The sequence below is a fragment of the Heteronotia binoei genome, chromosome 19, assembly GCF_032191835.1.
Source record: "Heteronotia binoei isolate CCM8104 ecotype False Entrance Well chromosome 19, APGP_CSIRO_Hbin_v1, whole genome shotgun sequence".
Taxonomy (NCBI): Eukaryota; Metazoa; Chordata; class Lepidosauria; order Squamata; family Gekkonidae; genus Heteronotia; species Heteronotia binoei.
In genome coordinates this window covers 17,416,877-17,430,526 of record NC_083241.1, presented here as the reverse complement: position 1 = coordinate 17,430,526, position 13,650 = coordinate 17,416,877, and the positions used below count along the sequence as shown (strand labels likewise).

Genomic DNA, 13,650 nt, shown 5'->3' with positions numbered 1-13,650 from the left:
CGGGGGCTACAAACTTTAAGGACAACAGTACATGCTTCTGAGTAGACTTAGGATTGCTCTCTGAATTCTGCATGAATGAAAAGGCCATTTATTCAGCTATGAGCCCCAATGGCTTTTGAATTGCAAAAGATTCTTTTTTGTTCCCACTCCTTGGTAAGCAGCTGGTAGGCTTTGGGCCAAATCTGCCCCCCTCCAGCTTGTGCCAGCTGCCCTCTTCAGTTGCCAGTCTCAGAATATGGGCATCAGTGGCATTAGGCATCAGGCCATTGGATGAGGGGGTAGGCCAAGAGGTATTAGCCTTTTCCCACCCTTTGTTCCAGTTAGTGGTCCCCCAAGCAACATAACTGCTCACCGTGGATCCAATATCTTTTGCCTTGCATGTGGGGATGCTGATACTAACAACAATCAAAGCTCCCTATTGGAAAGAATTTGAGCTTTTTTCCTTGGAGATTGTGGGAGTCCATTATGAGGCCCAGGGGAGGGAGAGGGGATGGAATCTAGGTAGTGGAACCCAATTTGAAAAATGTTTTAAAAGTGCATTATCTGGTTCCATCTGTGAATTGGAGCAGTTTGCAGTCCTGCTTGGTCTTGCAGTGGAAGCCACCACAGATGCTGCATGTTGTCAGTATTGTGAGGAAGCAGTGGAGGGTATTAATGTAATCAAGTAAAGTCAGGATGGCTGTAGGCGCACAGCTCAAAGCCCCTGCTGTTTTCTAGCAGAAACTGTCCACATGCTTTTTTACAGTGTTCTGCTAGAATTCTGAGGACTACCAGTTTGCTGTTTTCTCTGATGTGAAATCTTGGGATTTGAGGATTGTTTCCAGGTTCTGCAAAGGAAAGGGAATATTACTATCATAGTTTGATTGATTTATTCAACCAATCGTCCCTCCCCCCCTCCCCCTGTACTCCGGAAACCCTGGCTTTTTTGCTCCGTGTAAGGATCCTAAGAACACTCTAGCAATTGCAAAATTTGTCACAGTCCTTTTAGCCCTTGCATAAAAAATTGTCTTCTGCTGCTCAAGATTCATGAATCAATAAGCTTCTAAAGGTACAAAAGGAAAGGAATCATAAGAACATAAGAGAAGCCATGATGGATCAGGCCAATGGCCCATCCAGTCCAACACTCTGTGTCATATAAGAACATAAGAGCAGCCATGTTGGATCAGGCCAATGGCCCATTCAGTCCAACACTCTGTGTCATATAAGAACATAAGAGAAGCCATGTTGGATTAGGCCAATGGCCCATCCAGTCCAACACTCTGTGTCACACAGTGGCCAAAAAGAGGCCATAGAGTTGGAATGGCCTCCAGAGTCAACTAGCCTAACCCCCTGCACAATGCAGGACATTCACAAATAGATCCCTCCCACCCTCCATGGCTAGAAGATGGCAAAAAACCCAAAATCCCGGATCCCTGGCCAAACTGGCCTGGGGAAAAATTGCTGCCTGCCCCTAAAGTGGTGAACAGCATTTCCCTGGGTGTGTAAGAAAGGACCACGAGAACTAAGCACTGATGCAGCCCTTCCTGCCTTCCTTCTCATGATCTGCCTAAATTCTTTGGTTTGGAGCCCTGTTACTCAGTCCAGTTTTCTTGCTCCTGTGATGGTGACTTAAGTCAGAAAATGGTTTTGACTTCAGGGGTCTTGACTGAAACCTCGCTCTGTGTTTTAATCCTGTGGCAACCCCTGTCTCAAAGAACAGACAATGGTGTCTAATCTTTTCTACTAGATATAATTTTTGTCCATTGCTGCAGAGCCTTTATCTGAGCCAAATGGAATGTGCTTCTGTTTGCCCAGTGAATGCTGTAAGATTCTTTAATTCTTGGCCCTGATGAGTCAGGAAAGATAAAGGACCTTGAAGAAACACATGAATGAACCAGGGTTGCAATTAAGACTCTGTGAGGCTCTTCCTAGTATGGATTGAGGAAGAAAGTTTCACCTGATTTCAGCTATCCGTGGCTTGCAGATTTTCCATGAAAAAGGTGACAAACTCTTCAGTTCCCAAGGTTCATCTCTTGCTATTGTTACTGCATTCCTGCAAGCAATTCATATTAGACTAAATAGGTGGTGGCAATTGTCAATACAGACTATGAAGTTGCTTTCAGAATGTTACATTACCATTAACCCGTTATTGGCTTGACATTTGACACAAGCCACATCCTTTTCCACATTACTACCAGTTACATGTTCTGTAAGTGCACGAGAGAAATTTGAAGCGTTGTGTATTAAAATGCTGGTGTGGTAGCTTGCTGTAAGCAAGGTTTTGGAGCTCCTTAAGGACAAACAGATTGTTTCAACGCAGTCCTGACTTGCACCCTTTTAAGTGATTTGATTTATTTGATTTTTATCCTTCCTGTGAATGGGCCTTGGGCAGGTTACACACATACTTATAAGATATAAATAAGTTAGTGATTCAGACTCTTCCACACTGTACTGTGTCCATGGTGTCCTGATAACCACTTCAGTCCCTTCTCAAGAGGTTGCAGTCCTTATAGTCAATAGTAAATAGCGACTGACGATAGCAATAGAGACAGGGACAGGAGGGACCAGATGGTATTTTGATGCCTGCTGCCTCACCCAAAAGCTGGCAGAACAGCTCTGTCTTGCAGGCCCTGTGGAACTGAGGTCTCTTGACTTCAGTGGTCTTAGGCAGGTGTGACACTCCTTAGGATGTTCTGTTTCTGAGATATAGGCCTGTGGAATGGAGGCATGAAGGGTCTCCTTGGTTGGTGCACAAATTTGATCAATCCAGCCCTTCCGCCAAGAAGGGTATACGGTGGAGGTCCTCTGCTCGGTTCTGTCTTCAGAACAATCCTGTGAAGTGTGGTAAGCTGAGAGAGTGACTGATCCAAAGCCAACTGCTAAGCTTCATGCTGAGTGGAAACTTGAACCCAAGTCTCCTGCTGGTCCATGTACTTTACTCCTGTGGAATAACGAAAAGTAAATAGTTGGTCGAGAAGGCAATAAAACCCAGGAGTCTATAACATAAAAAAAAGTTGTCGTGGAAACAGGCCTTTGGCTTCTCCTGCAGGATCTCTGCCTTTTCTACCTCAGAAGATGGAAATCTAGACCTTCTCCCACTTCCAGCCCTTTTGTTTGGCATCTCTTTCACTAATTGGCTAGTTGGGGAAGTGCTGAAAAATGAGTGGCACTTCTGACTTCTGTGAACATGTCCATACAACTTCAAGCCGTATTTTCACATCCTTAAAGACGTGGAACTTTTTTCCCCACATGGAAGTGGAGAGCCACAAAAAGACAGCTTGTGTGGCTGAGACTGCATGCTGCACATCATAGCGGGGGCTTCCTCATCACTTCTCTATTTGCATCTCTCATCAACTGTTTGGGGATTGTTGCTTGTGGCTGCTTGGCTTTTGTGGCTCTCCAGCTGAGAGCCACCTGACACTGAGTGCCAGCGAGACTGGCACAGAGGCTGACCTGGGGAGCTAAGTGGTGGCTGGGAAGAGACATCGCCAGTTCATGTGGGCATCCCCTCCTCCCTGTTGTGGCAGCACATTGATGGAGGATGAGGTCATCAGGAGCCAGCCAGGGCAGCGGTGGAATGGTCTGTGATTTGATCTGGTGCCCAGGCTCTGCTGCTTTTCTTCAGTCCCTCTGCGCTCTCTGGATTTTGTTTGCCCTCTCTGCCATGGAGTGGCAGGAAGTGAGATTAGTTCCAAGGGCTTCTTCTATAAAAAGCCTTGCAATGTAATAATGCTCGGAGGAGTAGTGGCTTAAACACGCTGTGCATCACCCCCATCTCTGGGCAGCGTGTTAATCCCCGCCTCTGGATCATGAGTAAATCAGGGGTTATTTTTGGACTTGTTGCTTTGGCCTGCTCTACAGCAAGGAGGGTTTTTGTGTGGGTGTTGCTGTTGTTTATAACATCCACAGCCTGAAGCCGTGAGTTTTTAATGAGACAGCAAACTCTTTAGTGCTGGTTCAGACACGCATGTGGCTCTGCGTCCTTGTCAGCTGGCCCAGGAAGTAAGCCAATGAGAAGGAAGGCTACACCACAGTAAAAGAGGCAAGCTTCAACGGAGCTATCAAAAAAGTGGTTATCATCCATCTGCAAAGGCTGACAGAAGGATAGGAGTGTTTCACATGCCTTTGCACTTATCAGAGTGATATCCTAGATGGTTCATTCTCAGAACAAATGCAAAAGCGATCTCAAGTCAAAAACATGGCATGAATGTGTTTTGTTTATTTGATTCCAGAGCAATTCTTCCAGGCTGTTTACCAGAGAAAATAAAATGCAGTCAGATCAGGGGTGCTTCGTCCTTCTCTTTGCACTGACAGGCCTTGTTTTCTTTCAGGTGAGCTCTGTGAAGTGAACCAATGTCAGAATGGAGGGACTTGCCTTATCGGCATCACCGAGTCTCCTTTCTTCTGTATCTGTGCTGATGGCTTCACTGGGATTGTTTGCAATGAAACTGAGACAGGTAGAAGCGCTATAATCATGCAAAAGAATATCTTAAGTGAATAACAGGACCATCCTAAGTGGAATTACACCCTTCTGAATATAGTGATGATCAAGGACTTAGAAGCGTATGACTGTGTTTAAGGTTGCTCTGTTAGGCTGCAGCCCTAAGCACATTTAGCTGGGAATAAATCCCATTAAATATGGCACAGACTGGCATGTTGGCCTCATTTTTCTGAGCTCCAGCTCCTGCAGTGGGGGGGGGGGGGGGGGAGGGGAGGCAACAATATTGGCTTACTTAACAGGATTGTTGTAAACATTGAGATAATATATCAGGAGACTAGAGACACCTTAAGTAACCTCTGACTAACAAGAGCTCACTCTAAAATAAATGTTGTTTGTCTTTAAGATGCCCCTGGACTTCTGTTTTATTTTGCTGCAACAGACTAGGTTTAGGTTTAATTAGATTTATATCCTGCCCTCCCACCGAAGCAGGCTCGGGGTGGCTAACTAACTCTTGTGGAATTACTTTAAGAACTAACAACATTTATTCCAGCACATGAAGTTCTTTAAACGAAAGAGCACTAAAGCACTATGTAAACACAGTATTATTTGGACATTAACAGAACATGGGCTGTGTCCAGCTGGTTTTTCTGTTGACCTTAATGAATTTTCTATTTTCTTTTTTTTTTTGCAAATGATACTCAAATGATGCCTGTTAAACGCAGACCAGTTTTTGCTCAGGCGCAGTACTTATTTGTATGTGTTCACTGGGATGTGTTCTTTGCAGGGGTGTTAGGAGAGCTGTTATGTGAACTTAAACTGCAGTCTGAGGCTCAAGTTAAATGAGAAGCGTAGATCCATGAGTGCATCTCCTTATTTTTTTAAAGAATAAAAGTAAAAAAGTTTAAAGCAGCCTGCAGACAAGAGATGGCCAGAATTGTGTAAGGGCTGCACCTTGTGAGCAGGATTTTTAATCTTCCCACCTCAAATTTCATGTTCCTTATGCAAATCTCATCTCCGGAGCTGCTTTTGACTCGCATGGTACCTGTTGGTTTTCCCTTCCACAGCAAATAGCAGATCAGAGAGGATGGAGGGAGATTCGTAGTGGTGTCATGGTGCAGTCAAAAGTGTTTGTGTTTTTTTAAAACACATTTTCCAGTGCCACAGCTCAGATCCGATTCAGATCACACAAACCTGTGGACAGACGCCTGAGGACAATTGCCCATTGCCTTGCTGCATCCTGTCAAAGTTGGCCCCTAGAACTAAGTATATACTGGAGGTTACACGCTTTCTCCACCCCTTCACTTTACATCCGATTGCCTCTTCTGCCTCTCTTCTTCAGGCCCTTGCCACCCAAATCCCTGCCAGAACGATGGTGTGTGTCAGCTTGTCCCCAGTCGGGGAGATGTCTTCGCCAAATATGTCTGCAACTGTCCTTTGGGATATGAAGGCAAACACTGCCAGAACAGTGAGTATGGGATGTGATTGGGAAGGAAGGCAATGTGAATGCAAGGACAGCCTTACTGGGTCAGGATATGGCACAGTGTTTTGTCTCTTTCCTGACTTTTGATGATGATATTGGGTTTATACCCCACCCTACACTCTGAATCTCAGAGTCTCAGGGTGGCTCACAATCAATCTCCTTTATCTTCCTCCCCCACAACAAACACCCTGTGAGGTAGGTGGGGCTAAGAGAGCTCTCCGAGAAGCTGCTCTTTCAAGGACAGCTCTGGGAGAGTTCTGGGGAATCAAACCCAGTTTTCCAAGATAAGTGTCTGCACACTTGACCACTACACTTTAAAAAAAAACAAATACTTTTAGAGACAGTGATCCAGAGGGCAGGGGTAAATTGGGTGTCTTAATCCTTTGTTCTTCTGCAATTTCTCAGCTGACAAAATGCCCCTCCAATCTGCTTTTCTGCCAGAATCAAAATACTGCATGAAGGTGAAAAGCAGGAGGGAGGAATGGCAAGAGGAGAAAGGTCCTTCCTCCTGCTTCTCTATTCTCATCTGAAGCTTTCCTAGGCCATTGGGGAAAAGACATTGAAGTAGGGATTGGCACAAACCAGCTGATGAACTAAAGTTCATCACAGATGTTGGACAGTTTGTGGTTTGCATATCACTGGCTTAAACAATTTTATTGATAACATATGGTAATAATTTCCATTAATAACTTCTTTTCATCTATCCCATATGCTTCTTTCTAATCACCCCTCCCCCTGTTACTTGACCCCTGCCAGTGTTATTTACTCAAAATATTAACATTAAAAGGTACCCTTAATTCCTAAGAACTAAAATTAATATTCTTCTTTCTTCTAAACTTTAATCATTATCAAAAATTGTCCAATGTCCTTTTACTTTCCACTTGTCTTCTACATAACTTCTAAATTTTTTCCACTCCCTTTTAAAATCTTCTAAATCATAGTCTCTTAAAGATCTTGTTAATTTGTCCATCTCACTCCATGTCATAACTTTTACAATCCAATCCCATTTTTCTGGTATTTTTTCTTGCTTCCATAACTGAGCATATAGTGTCCTAGCAGCTGAAAGCAAGTACCAAATTATAGTTATATCTTCTTTTGGAAATTTTTCCATTTGTAATCCCAACAGAAAAGTCTCTGCAGCTTTCTTGAATTCATATCCCAAGATCCTAGAAATTTCTTGTTGGATCATCTGCCAATACTTTTTCGCTCTTTCACAAGTCCACCACATATGGTAGAAAGAACCTTCATGTTTTTTACATTTCCAACATCTGTCTGGCATCTTGTTATTCATCCTGGCCAATTTTTTAGGAGTCATATACCATCTATACATCATTTTAAAACAGTTCTCTTTAATACTCTGACATGTTGAAAGTTTCATAGAGTTCTTCCATAAATATTCCCATATATCCATCTGTATTTCTTTATTTACATTTATTGTCCATTTAATCATTTGAGATTTCACTACTTAATCTTCTGTAGACAATTTTAAAAGTAACTTATAAATTTTTGAAATTAATTTTTCATTATCTCCAAGCAGAACTTTTTCCATTTCTGTTTCTGCTCGCCTTATTCCTTCAGTTTTAATATCGTTTTTGTGGTGAATGTAGTCCATTTACATTCCAAGATAATAATTTATACTCCATCATGGTGCAAATTCTTTATTCTCTTTGTAAAATTTACGCAGTTCTTGTGTATTTGTAATTGTAATCCTTCTTCCTTGTAGCTCAAAGCTCAAACCTTCAGGTATTATCCATCTATACCTCATTCCATTGTCACGTAGCTTTTCTGTTAATTTCTTATATGTTCTCCTGTCATTTTTCACTTGTCTTGGCAATTCTTTCATTATTCTTACTCTGCTTCCTCCCACTATCAGTGTCTTTTCAAAATTTTTATTCAAGATTTTCCCCACCATTTCTTTTGTCATATATCTTATAACCACATCTCTTGGTAAGTTATTTTTCTTGGCATATGATGAATTCACTCTATACATATAATCATACATATTTCTAGTCGCTTCAGGATCTTCCTCCAAGAAATCAGCAATTATTTTTATTACATGTTCTTTTAAATCTGTCCCTTCTTCAGGTACTCCTCTCAGACGTATTTGTGTCTCCATCAATTTAAAGTCATGGATTGTTATTTTTTCTTGCATTTTTAATTAGGTGGAATCCTGGAGTTTCCCTTCTACCTCCCGCACTTTTTTTGACACCACCACTGTTTCATTTCTAAGCTCTTTCATTTCTTTTTTAAAGTCCTCAATATCTTTTTTTAAGTTCTTTTTTGCAAGCATTTATCATCTTTTCCACCCCTTTCATCATCCTAGCTTCCATTGCTTCCAACTGATCTTGCATCTTCTCCAATGAGGCAGCCCTTGCACAGGTTACCTTTGACTCTGACATTAAAAAAACAGCGAAAAATTTGATATCACCAAATTAAATTTCAACTGTCAGGTTTGATAGATTAGAACTTGCCCTTTCAGATGAGCCTAATTTCACTGTCCTCCAACCTGCCCAGGCTCAGGAATTAATTTTTTTTAAATTTAGCCTCCCGGTAATGGCTGCTGATGTTTTTCTATGGTAATACAATCCTAGAGTAGGTCCACTTTTTCAATAATTACTTCCTGCTTTGCTTGCCCCAAGTTACGTTCTCACTGGTAACAAAGTCTCTCGATACTTGACGTATTTCCTGTGTTGACTGTAGAAACTGCAGATCTCTGACGATGGTGCTTTCACTCTACGACGACAGGTAGACAAAACAATAAATTCCTTTCCAATTTTTAACACTGTCCTTAATTTAACAAAGTCCAAAATTCACTCCTTCTCCTCTTCTTCTTCCAAGCTTTCAAACTTTCTCTTTCCCACTTTCTAATATTATTTTGTTTGCTTTAAAATAGTCCCGGAAAGGTTATCCAAATCAACATTGGTCTCATACAGCATCAGATATTTAGCAGTCTCAAAGAAGATTAGGATCTTGTCAAGCATGTCAAATAAATGACTCTTAAGCTTCTGCAGATGATGAATATGCAACTCTTCTCCGGGGATCCCTCAAAGGAGCCCCCCCCCCCGGGGACTGCCTTTTAGCCAAGGTAAATCACCTCAAAGTTTCCTGTGCCTATCTTGGACTAATCTCTCACTGAGAAAAGTAGGCAGAAGGCAAAAATTTGCCCTTTACTACCCCAAACAAAAGCTCCAGTCTGCCCCCCTTAGAGAGGCAGGTCAGCTCAGCATTCTCCAAATCCCAGAAGTCCATTTTTTGTGGTTAGCAAATCGATGTTCACGAACTGAAGAACTTCCATGAACTTCCACAAATTTTGGTGCAGTTTGTGGCAGTTCAGAAAGAGCAGAAAGCAGGGATCCCTGCTTTCTGTCCCTCATGATAAACAGCTATTAGGTTTGAATGGCTTGAAGCCATGTAAACCCTGCTTTCTGCTCCCCACAAAAAGTTGCAGGGAGCAGAAAGCAAAGGTTTAACTTTAAATGGCTCACAAACTGTTACGAACCAGTTCAGTTCAGGAGCCAACCTCCTAGTTCGTATGGGTTCATGGTTCAGTTTGTGGTGCAGCTGTGAATCACAGCTGTTTTAGCTGTGAACTGCAAACATGTGGTTTCTGTCCATCCCTACAAAAATGTGGTTTCTGCCCTTAGCTAAAACCCTTACAAAGGGTTACAAAGTCCTTGCATCTCCTCTCATGGCAGGTTGGCAGATGTAGTTTGTGAGTTTTGTTCTTGGAGCAGAATTTCCAGGTATGAATAGGCTCTGACTGGGATCATGATATGTGGGGGGAGGAGACTGAAGCCATCCCTCATGAAATTTTCCTAACCCAGTTGGGGAAGCTTGCATGTAGCCTTCAGTAGATGCTAGTTTCCCCAACAAGCCAATAGGAGTTCCATGGGGCTATTGTCAGTCTGGGAAACAGCATGGTGGGGGAAGGCTTGCCCCCTCATCCTGGGCACTCTTGTGTCTGTCAAGGTGCAGATTTTAAATCTGGTTTGATTGTATTTTATTTGCTGCTTAATATTTTTAGTTATGAGATTTTGTGTGGTTTTATTGTATTTATTTTGCTGATACCTGCTCTGGGTCCTGACTTGGTCAAGAGAAAGGTGGGCAAGTAAGTATTCTCTCATGCATAGGAGAGAGTGCTTCTTCTGAGATGATGTCGGAACTAATCCCAAAGATGCTGGAATCTTTTTAAGGATTTTAAAGGTATCTAAGAACTTAGAAATTTGAGGAAAATTGCCTGGAGGTAATTTTGTAGGTGGGATTATATACCTTCAGAATTGGCAAAAATGTTTGGGAGTTCCTCAAATATTTGTTGATATTACAGGATTGGCAGGGGTACTTTTATACAAATATTGTGGGAATGCAAGTAATAAGGACGTTTTGGAAGTAAATTAATTTAAAAATTGCAAAATATTAATAATGCTTCTGGTTCAGCATTGGAAGTAACAGTAGTTACTGTGCAGATAACTGCCATGTCAGGTTGATGGCCAAGAAACAAAGGCTTTAACAAAATAAATATCCAAAGATTTCTAAATCAGCAGTTAATATTATTTATTCAGTGTTGGGAGAGGAGAGTGGCAGAAATATTGACAGTGCTTTTATAGAGAAAATGAATGTGGCCTAAAGCTTCTTTCTTCTGTGTAGTTTTATTGGCATAATAACTTATGCAGGTCTAGTGAACTAGTTTTAAGACTAATCTGATTGACTTAAGGTTTCTTGAATTTAGTGATTTTTCTTCTTTTTCTTCAGAATCTTCCTCCTTTTCAGCCATAGACGTGAATGAATGCTTTTCACACCCGTGTCAGAACGGAGGAGTCTGCTTGAATCTGGATAGAGGCTATGCCTGCAAATGTACTTCACCCTACTTGGGGAAGACCTGTAATGTCCGTAAGTTCCTGTTATGGTGCTGGTAGAGGAGAGTGTAGAAAGGATCCCAAGCATGGCCTTGCTGGATCTGTCCAAGGTCCACCTACCACCTAGTCCATTCTCTTGTTTTGAGCAGTGGCTAATGTGATGCTCCAGGCATACCCCTTAGCAAACATTAAGGTAGTAACTGTCCCTGTCCCTAGCATCTGGTATGCTCAAGGCTACATGTAGTCCATACACACACACACACACACACACATATATTGGCTACTGTGTGACACAGAGTGTTGGATTGGATGGGCCATTGGCCTGATCCATCATGGCTTCTCTTATGTTCTTATGAGCAAAAATATAAAATGGTGACTGTACAATTCAGTTATCTAAGCAACAACCAGTAGGCTTGGCTGAGTGACAGGTGCTTGTCTAAGACCACCCAGTGAGCATTATAAATGGGTAGGGCTGGGGGGTGGGGTGTGCAGAGCAAGACAAGATGATTTTGGACACTTCAATCTGAAGCTACCATTCCCGACCTGACAATTTATTTATTATCAAGTTAGATTTATATCCCGCCCATTCTACAAAGACTCAAGGTGACTAACAACATAAAATAAACAATATTAAAACAATAAAACAATCAGATAAAATTACAATGGTGCTGCTTCAAGTATTCAAGGCAGGATCATATAGTATCTTTCTTTTTCCAAAGCTGTCAGATCCTAGGCAGTTGGTACCAATGTTCCCTCTAAGCTGCAGAGTCTTGTGAGCAAAAATTCTACTTTGTGAGTTACTGGCATTAAAGTTGTGAGTTACTGCATAGATTATTGTGCTCTGTGATAATCCTTCCTGAGCTAAATCTATGAGCTGGAGGCTAAAAATCTGTGAGCTAACTCACATTAACTCAGCTTAGAGGGAACACTGGTTGGTACAAGATGCTTTTATGACAGAATGCCAGCCTATTAACATAATACAGAATGGGGGAAAACAGTTGGAGGAAAAGTAAAGTGAACACCTCCCCCCCCTTTGGTTAAAACATATTTCTCACCCAGAGAGCACAAGAACGCCCCAAGCCCTGAGACCAGGAAGGGATCTAAAATGATAGCCAGACAGCTTATAGCAAAAGAAGATAACTCTCCTCTGAGAAAGACCTCCTCAAATTAATGGATAGTCTAGAGCAGTGGTCCCCAACCTTTTTGGCAGCAGGGAATGGTTTTGTGGAAGACAATTTTTCCACGGACCAGGGGGAGGGGTGGTGATGGTTTCGGGATTATACAATTGTGCACTTTATTTTGGTGTGGTGGTGAAATGTGTAGACTCTTACGTGGGAGAATCAGGTTTGATTTTCCAGTCCTCCACTTGCAGCTGCTGGAATGGCCTTGGGTCAGCCACAACACTTGCAGAGTTGTCCTTGAAAGGGCAGCTTCTGGGGAGAGCTCTCTCAGCCCCACCCACCTCACAAAGTGTCCGTTGTTGGGGAGGAAGATGAAGGAGATTGTGAGTCATTCTGAGATTCAAAGTGGAGGGCAGGATATAAATCCAGTGTCATCATTATTTTTACTACATTGTAATATATAATGAAATAATTATACAACTCACGGCCCGGTTGCTAACAGGCCACGGACAGGTACCAGTCCACGGACCGGGGGTTAGGGACCCCTGGTCTAGAGACACAGATTACAGAATGACTGACAAACTTATTGGAACCTGTATCTACTTAACTGAAAGAAATTAAAGATGCACTGAAAGAAACAGCCCAAATTGCTGACACGGCAGTGGAGCTTGGCATGACTCTTCAAGAAAAAGAACTGCAATCTAGTGAAATGCACATAAAAGAAAAAATGGATTTGGAAAATAAATCTAAACAGAATAATTTGAGATTCAGAGGTTTTGGTGAGTCTGCTGAAGGTATTTGTGATTTAGCCATATCTATAACATCATGGCTTGCAAAGGCACTTGTGTTTAAGGAGGGAGTGGGGCACCCAGAACTGAAAAGTGGGACCGCCAGCTTCTGCCTGCTCCACGTTTCTTAGAGAGATAGCAAGATTTTTAAATCATCATACCAAATAAAAGATTTTATGTAAATCCTGACTTGAAGGGTTATTACTTCACAAAGATATAAAAATATCTGTATATCAGGATCTCTCTCCAGACTACAAAACCAGAAAGAATTAAAACAATGAAGATCCTGTGAATTTACAGTGAGGTATTTATTTGTATGCAGTTTCCTGCATTGTGCAGGGGGTTGGACTAGATGACCGTGGAGGTTCCTTCCAACTCTATGATTCTAAAACCCTTGCAGAAAAATTAATTGCAGCCAAAATCTACTACAGATAGAGTTTAATTAAATTACAACTAGAGAAAGGCTCAGAGATCAAACTTCCCTGGCTTCATTATTTACAGCATCTGACAGAACATCCCAGAGGCTAAAATGGGCATAAATTGAATGCTTACTGAATTTGAACAATTAATTAAAGACATAAGTAACCATAAAGCTTTAATTTCCAAATTATACAAAATTCTAGTGAAAAATTAATCATACCATACAAAAGGCAAAAAGATTGTTCAACCAAAGTAACAGATACTCAGTGGAGGACAATTTGGAATTCAAACCTCTTCTAAAAAAATCAATCAATAGTGAAATATTAACTTTTAAAATTTTGGCCAAATGGTACAAGACACCCTCAAAGTAAAAATATATTTACTCCCTCTGTTGGAAACATTGTGAACAAGTGGGTACATATATACACTATTGGTGGGGTTGTTGTATGGTAAAAGCCTACTAGGAAAATGTTTTGTTTCAGATCAAATGCACTGCAGGATATTCTGTACCCAAACACTCAGAAGCTATCCTTTTGAATTTATGGGAAGGCTTGGAAATCCCAGCCAT

At 41.6% G+C, this 13,650-nt stretch overlaps 1 protein-coding gene across 1 annotated transcript in view; it reads left to right on the top strand.

The window, feature by feature from the left end:
* MFGE8 (milk fat globule EGF and factor V/VIII domain containing) overlaps positions 1 to 13,650 on the top strand; it is a 58,146-nt gene that overhangs the window by 27,812 nt on the left and 16,684 nt on the right. The window contains exons 4-6 of the mRNA XM_060260376.1: positions 4,246 to 4,436; positions 5,760 to 5,885; positions 10,650 to 10,787. Of these exons, the coding sequence (XP_060116359.1) occupies positions 4,246 to 4,436; positions 5,760 to 5,885; positions 10,650 to 10,787 (455 nt within the window). The remainder of the gene's footprint in view (positions 1 to 4,245; positions 4,437 to 5,759; positions 5,886 to 10,649; positions 10,788 to 13,650) is intronic.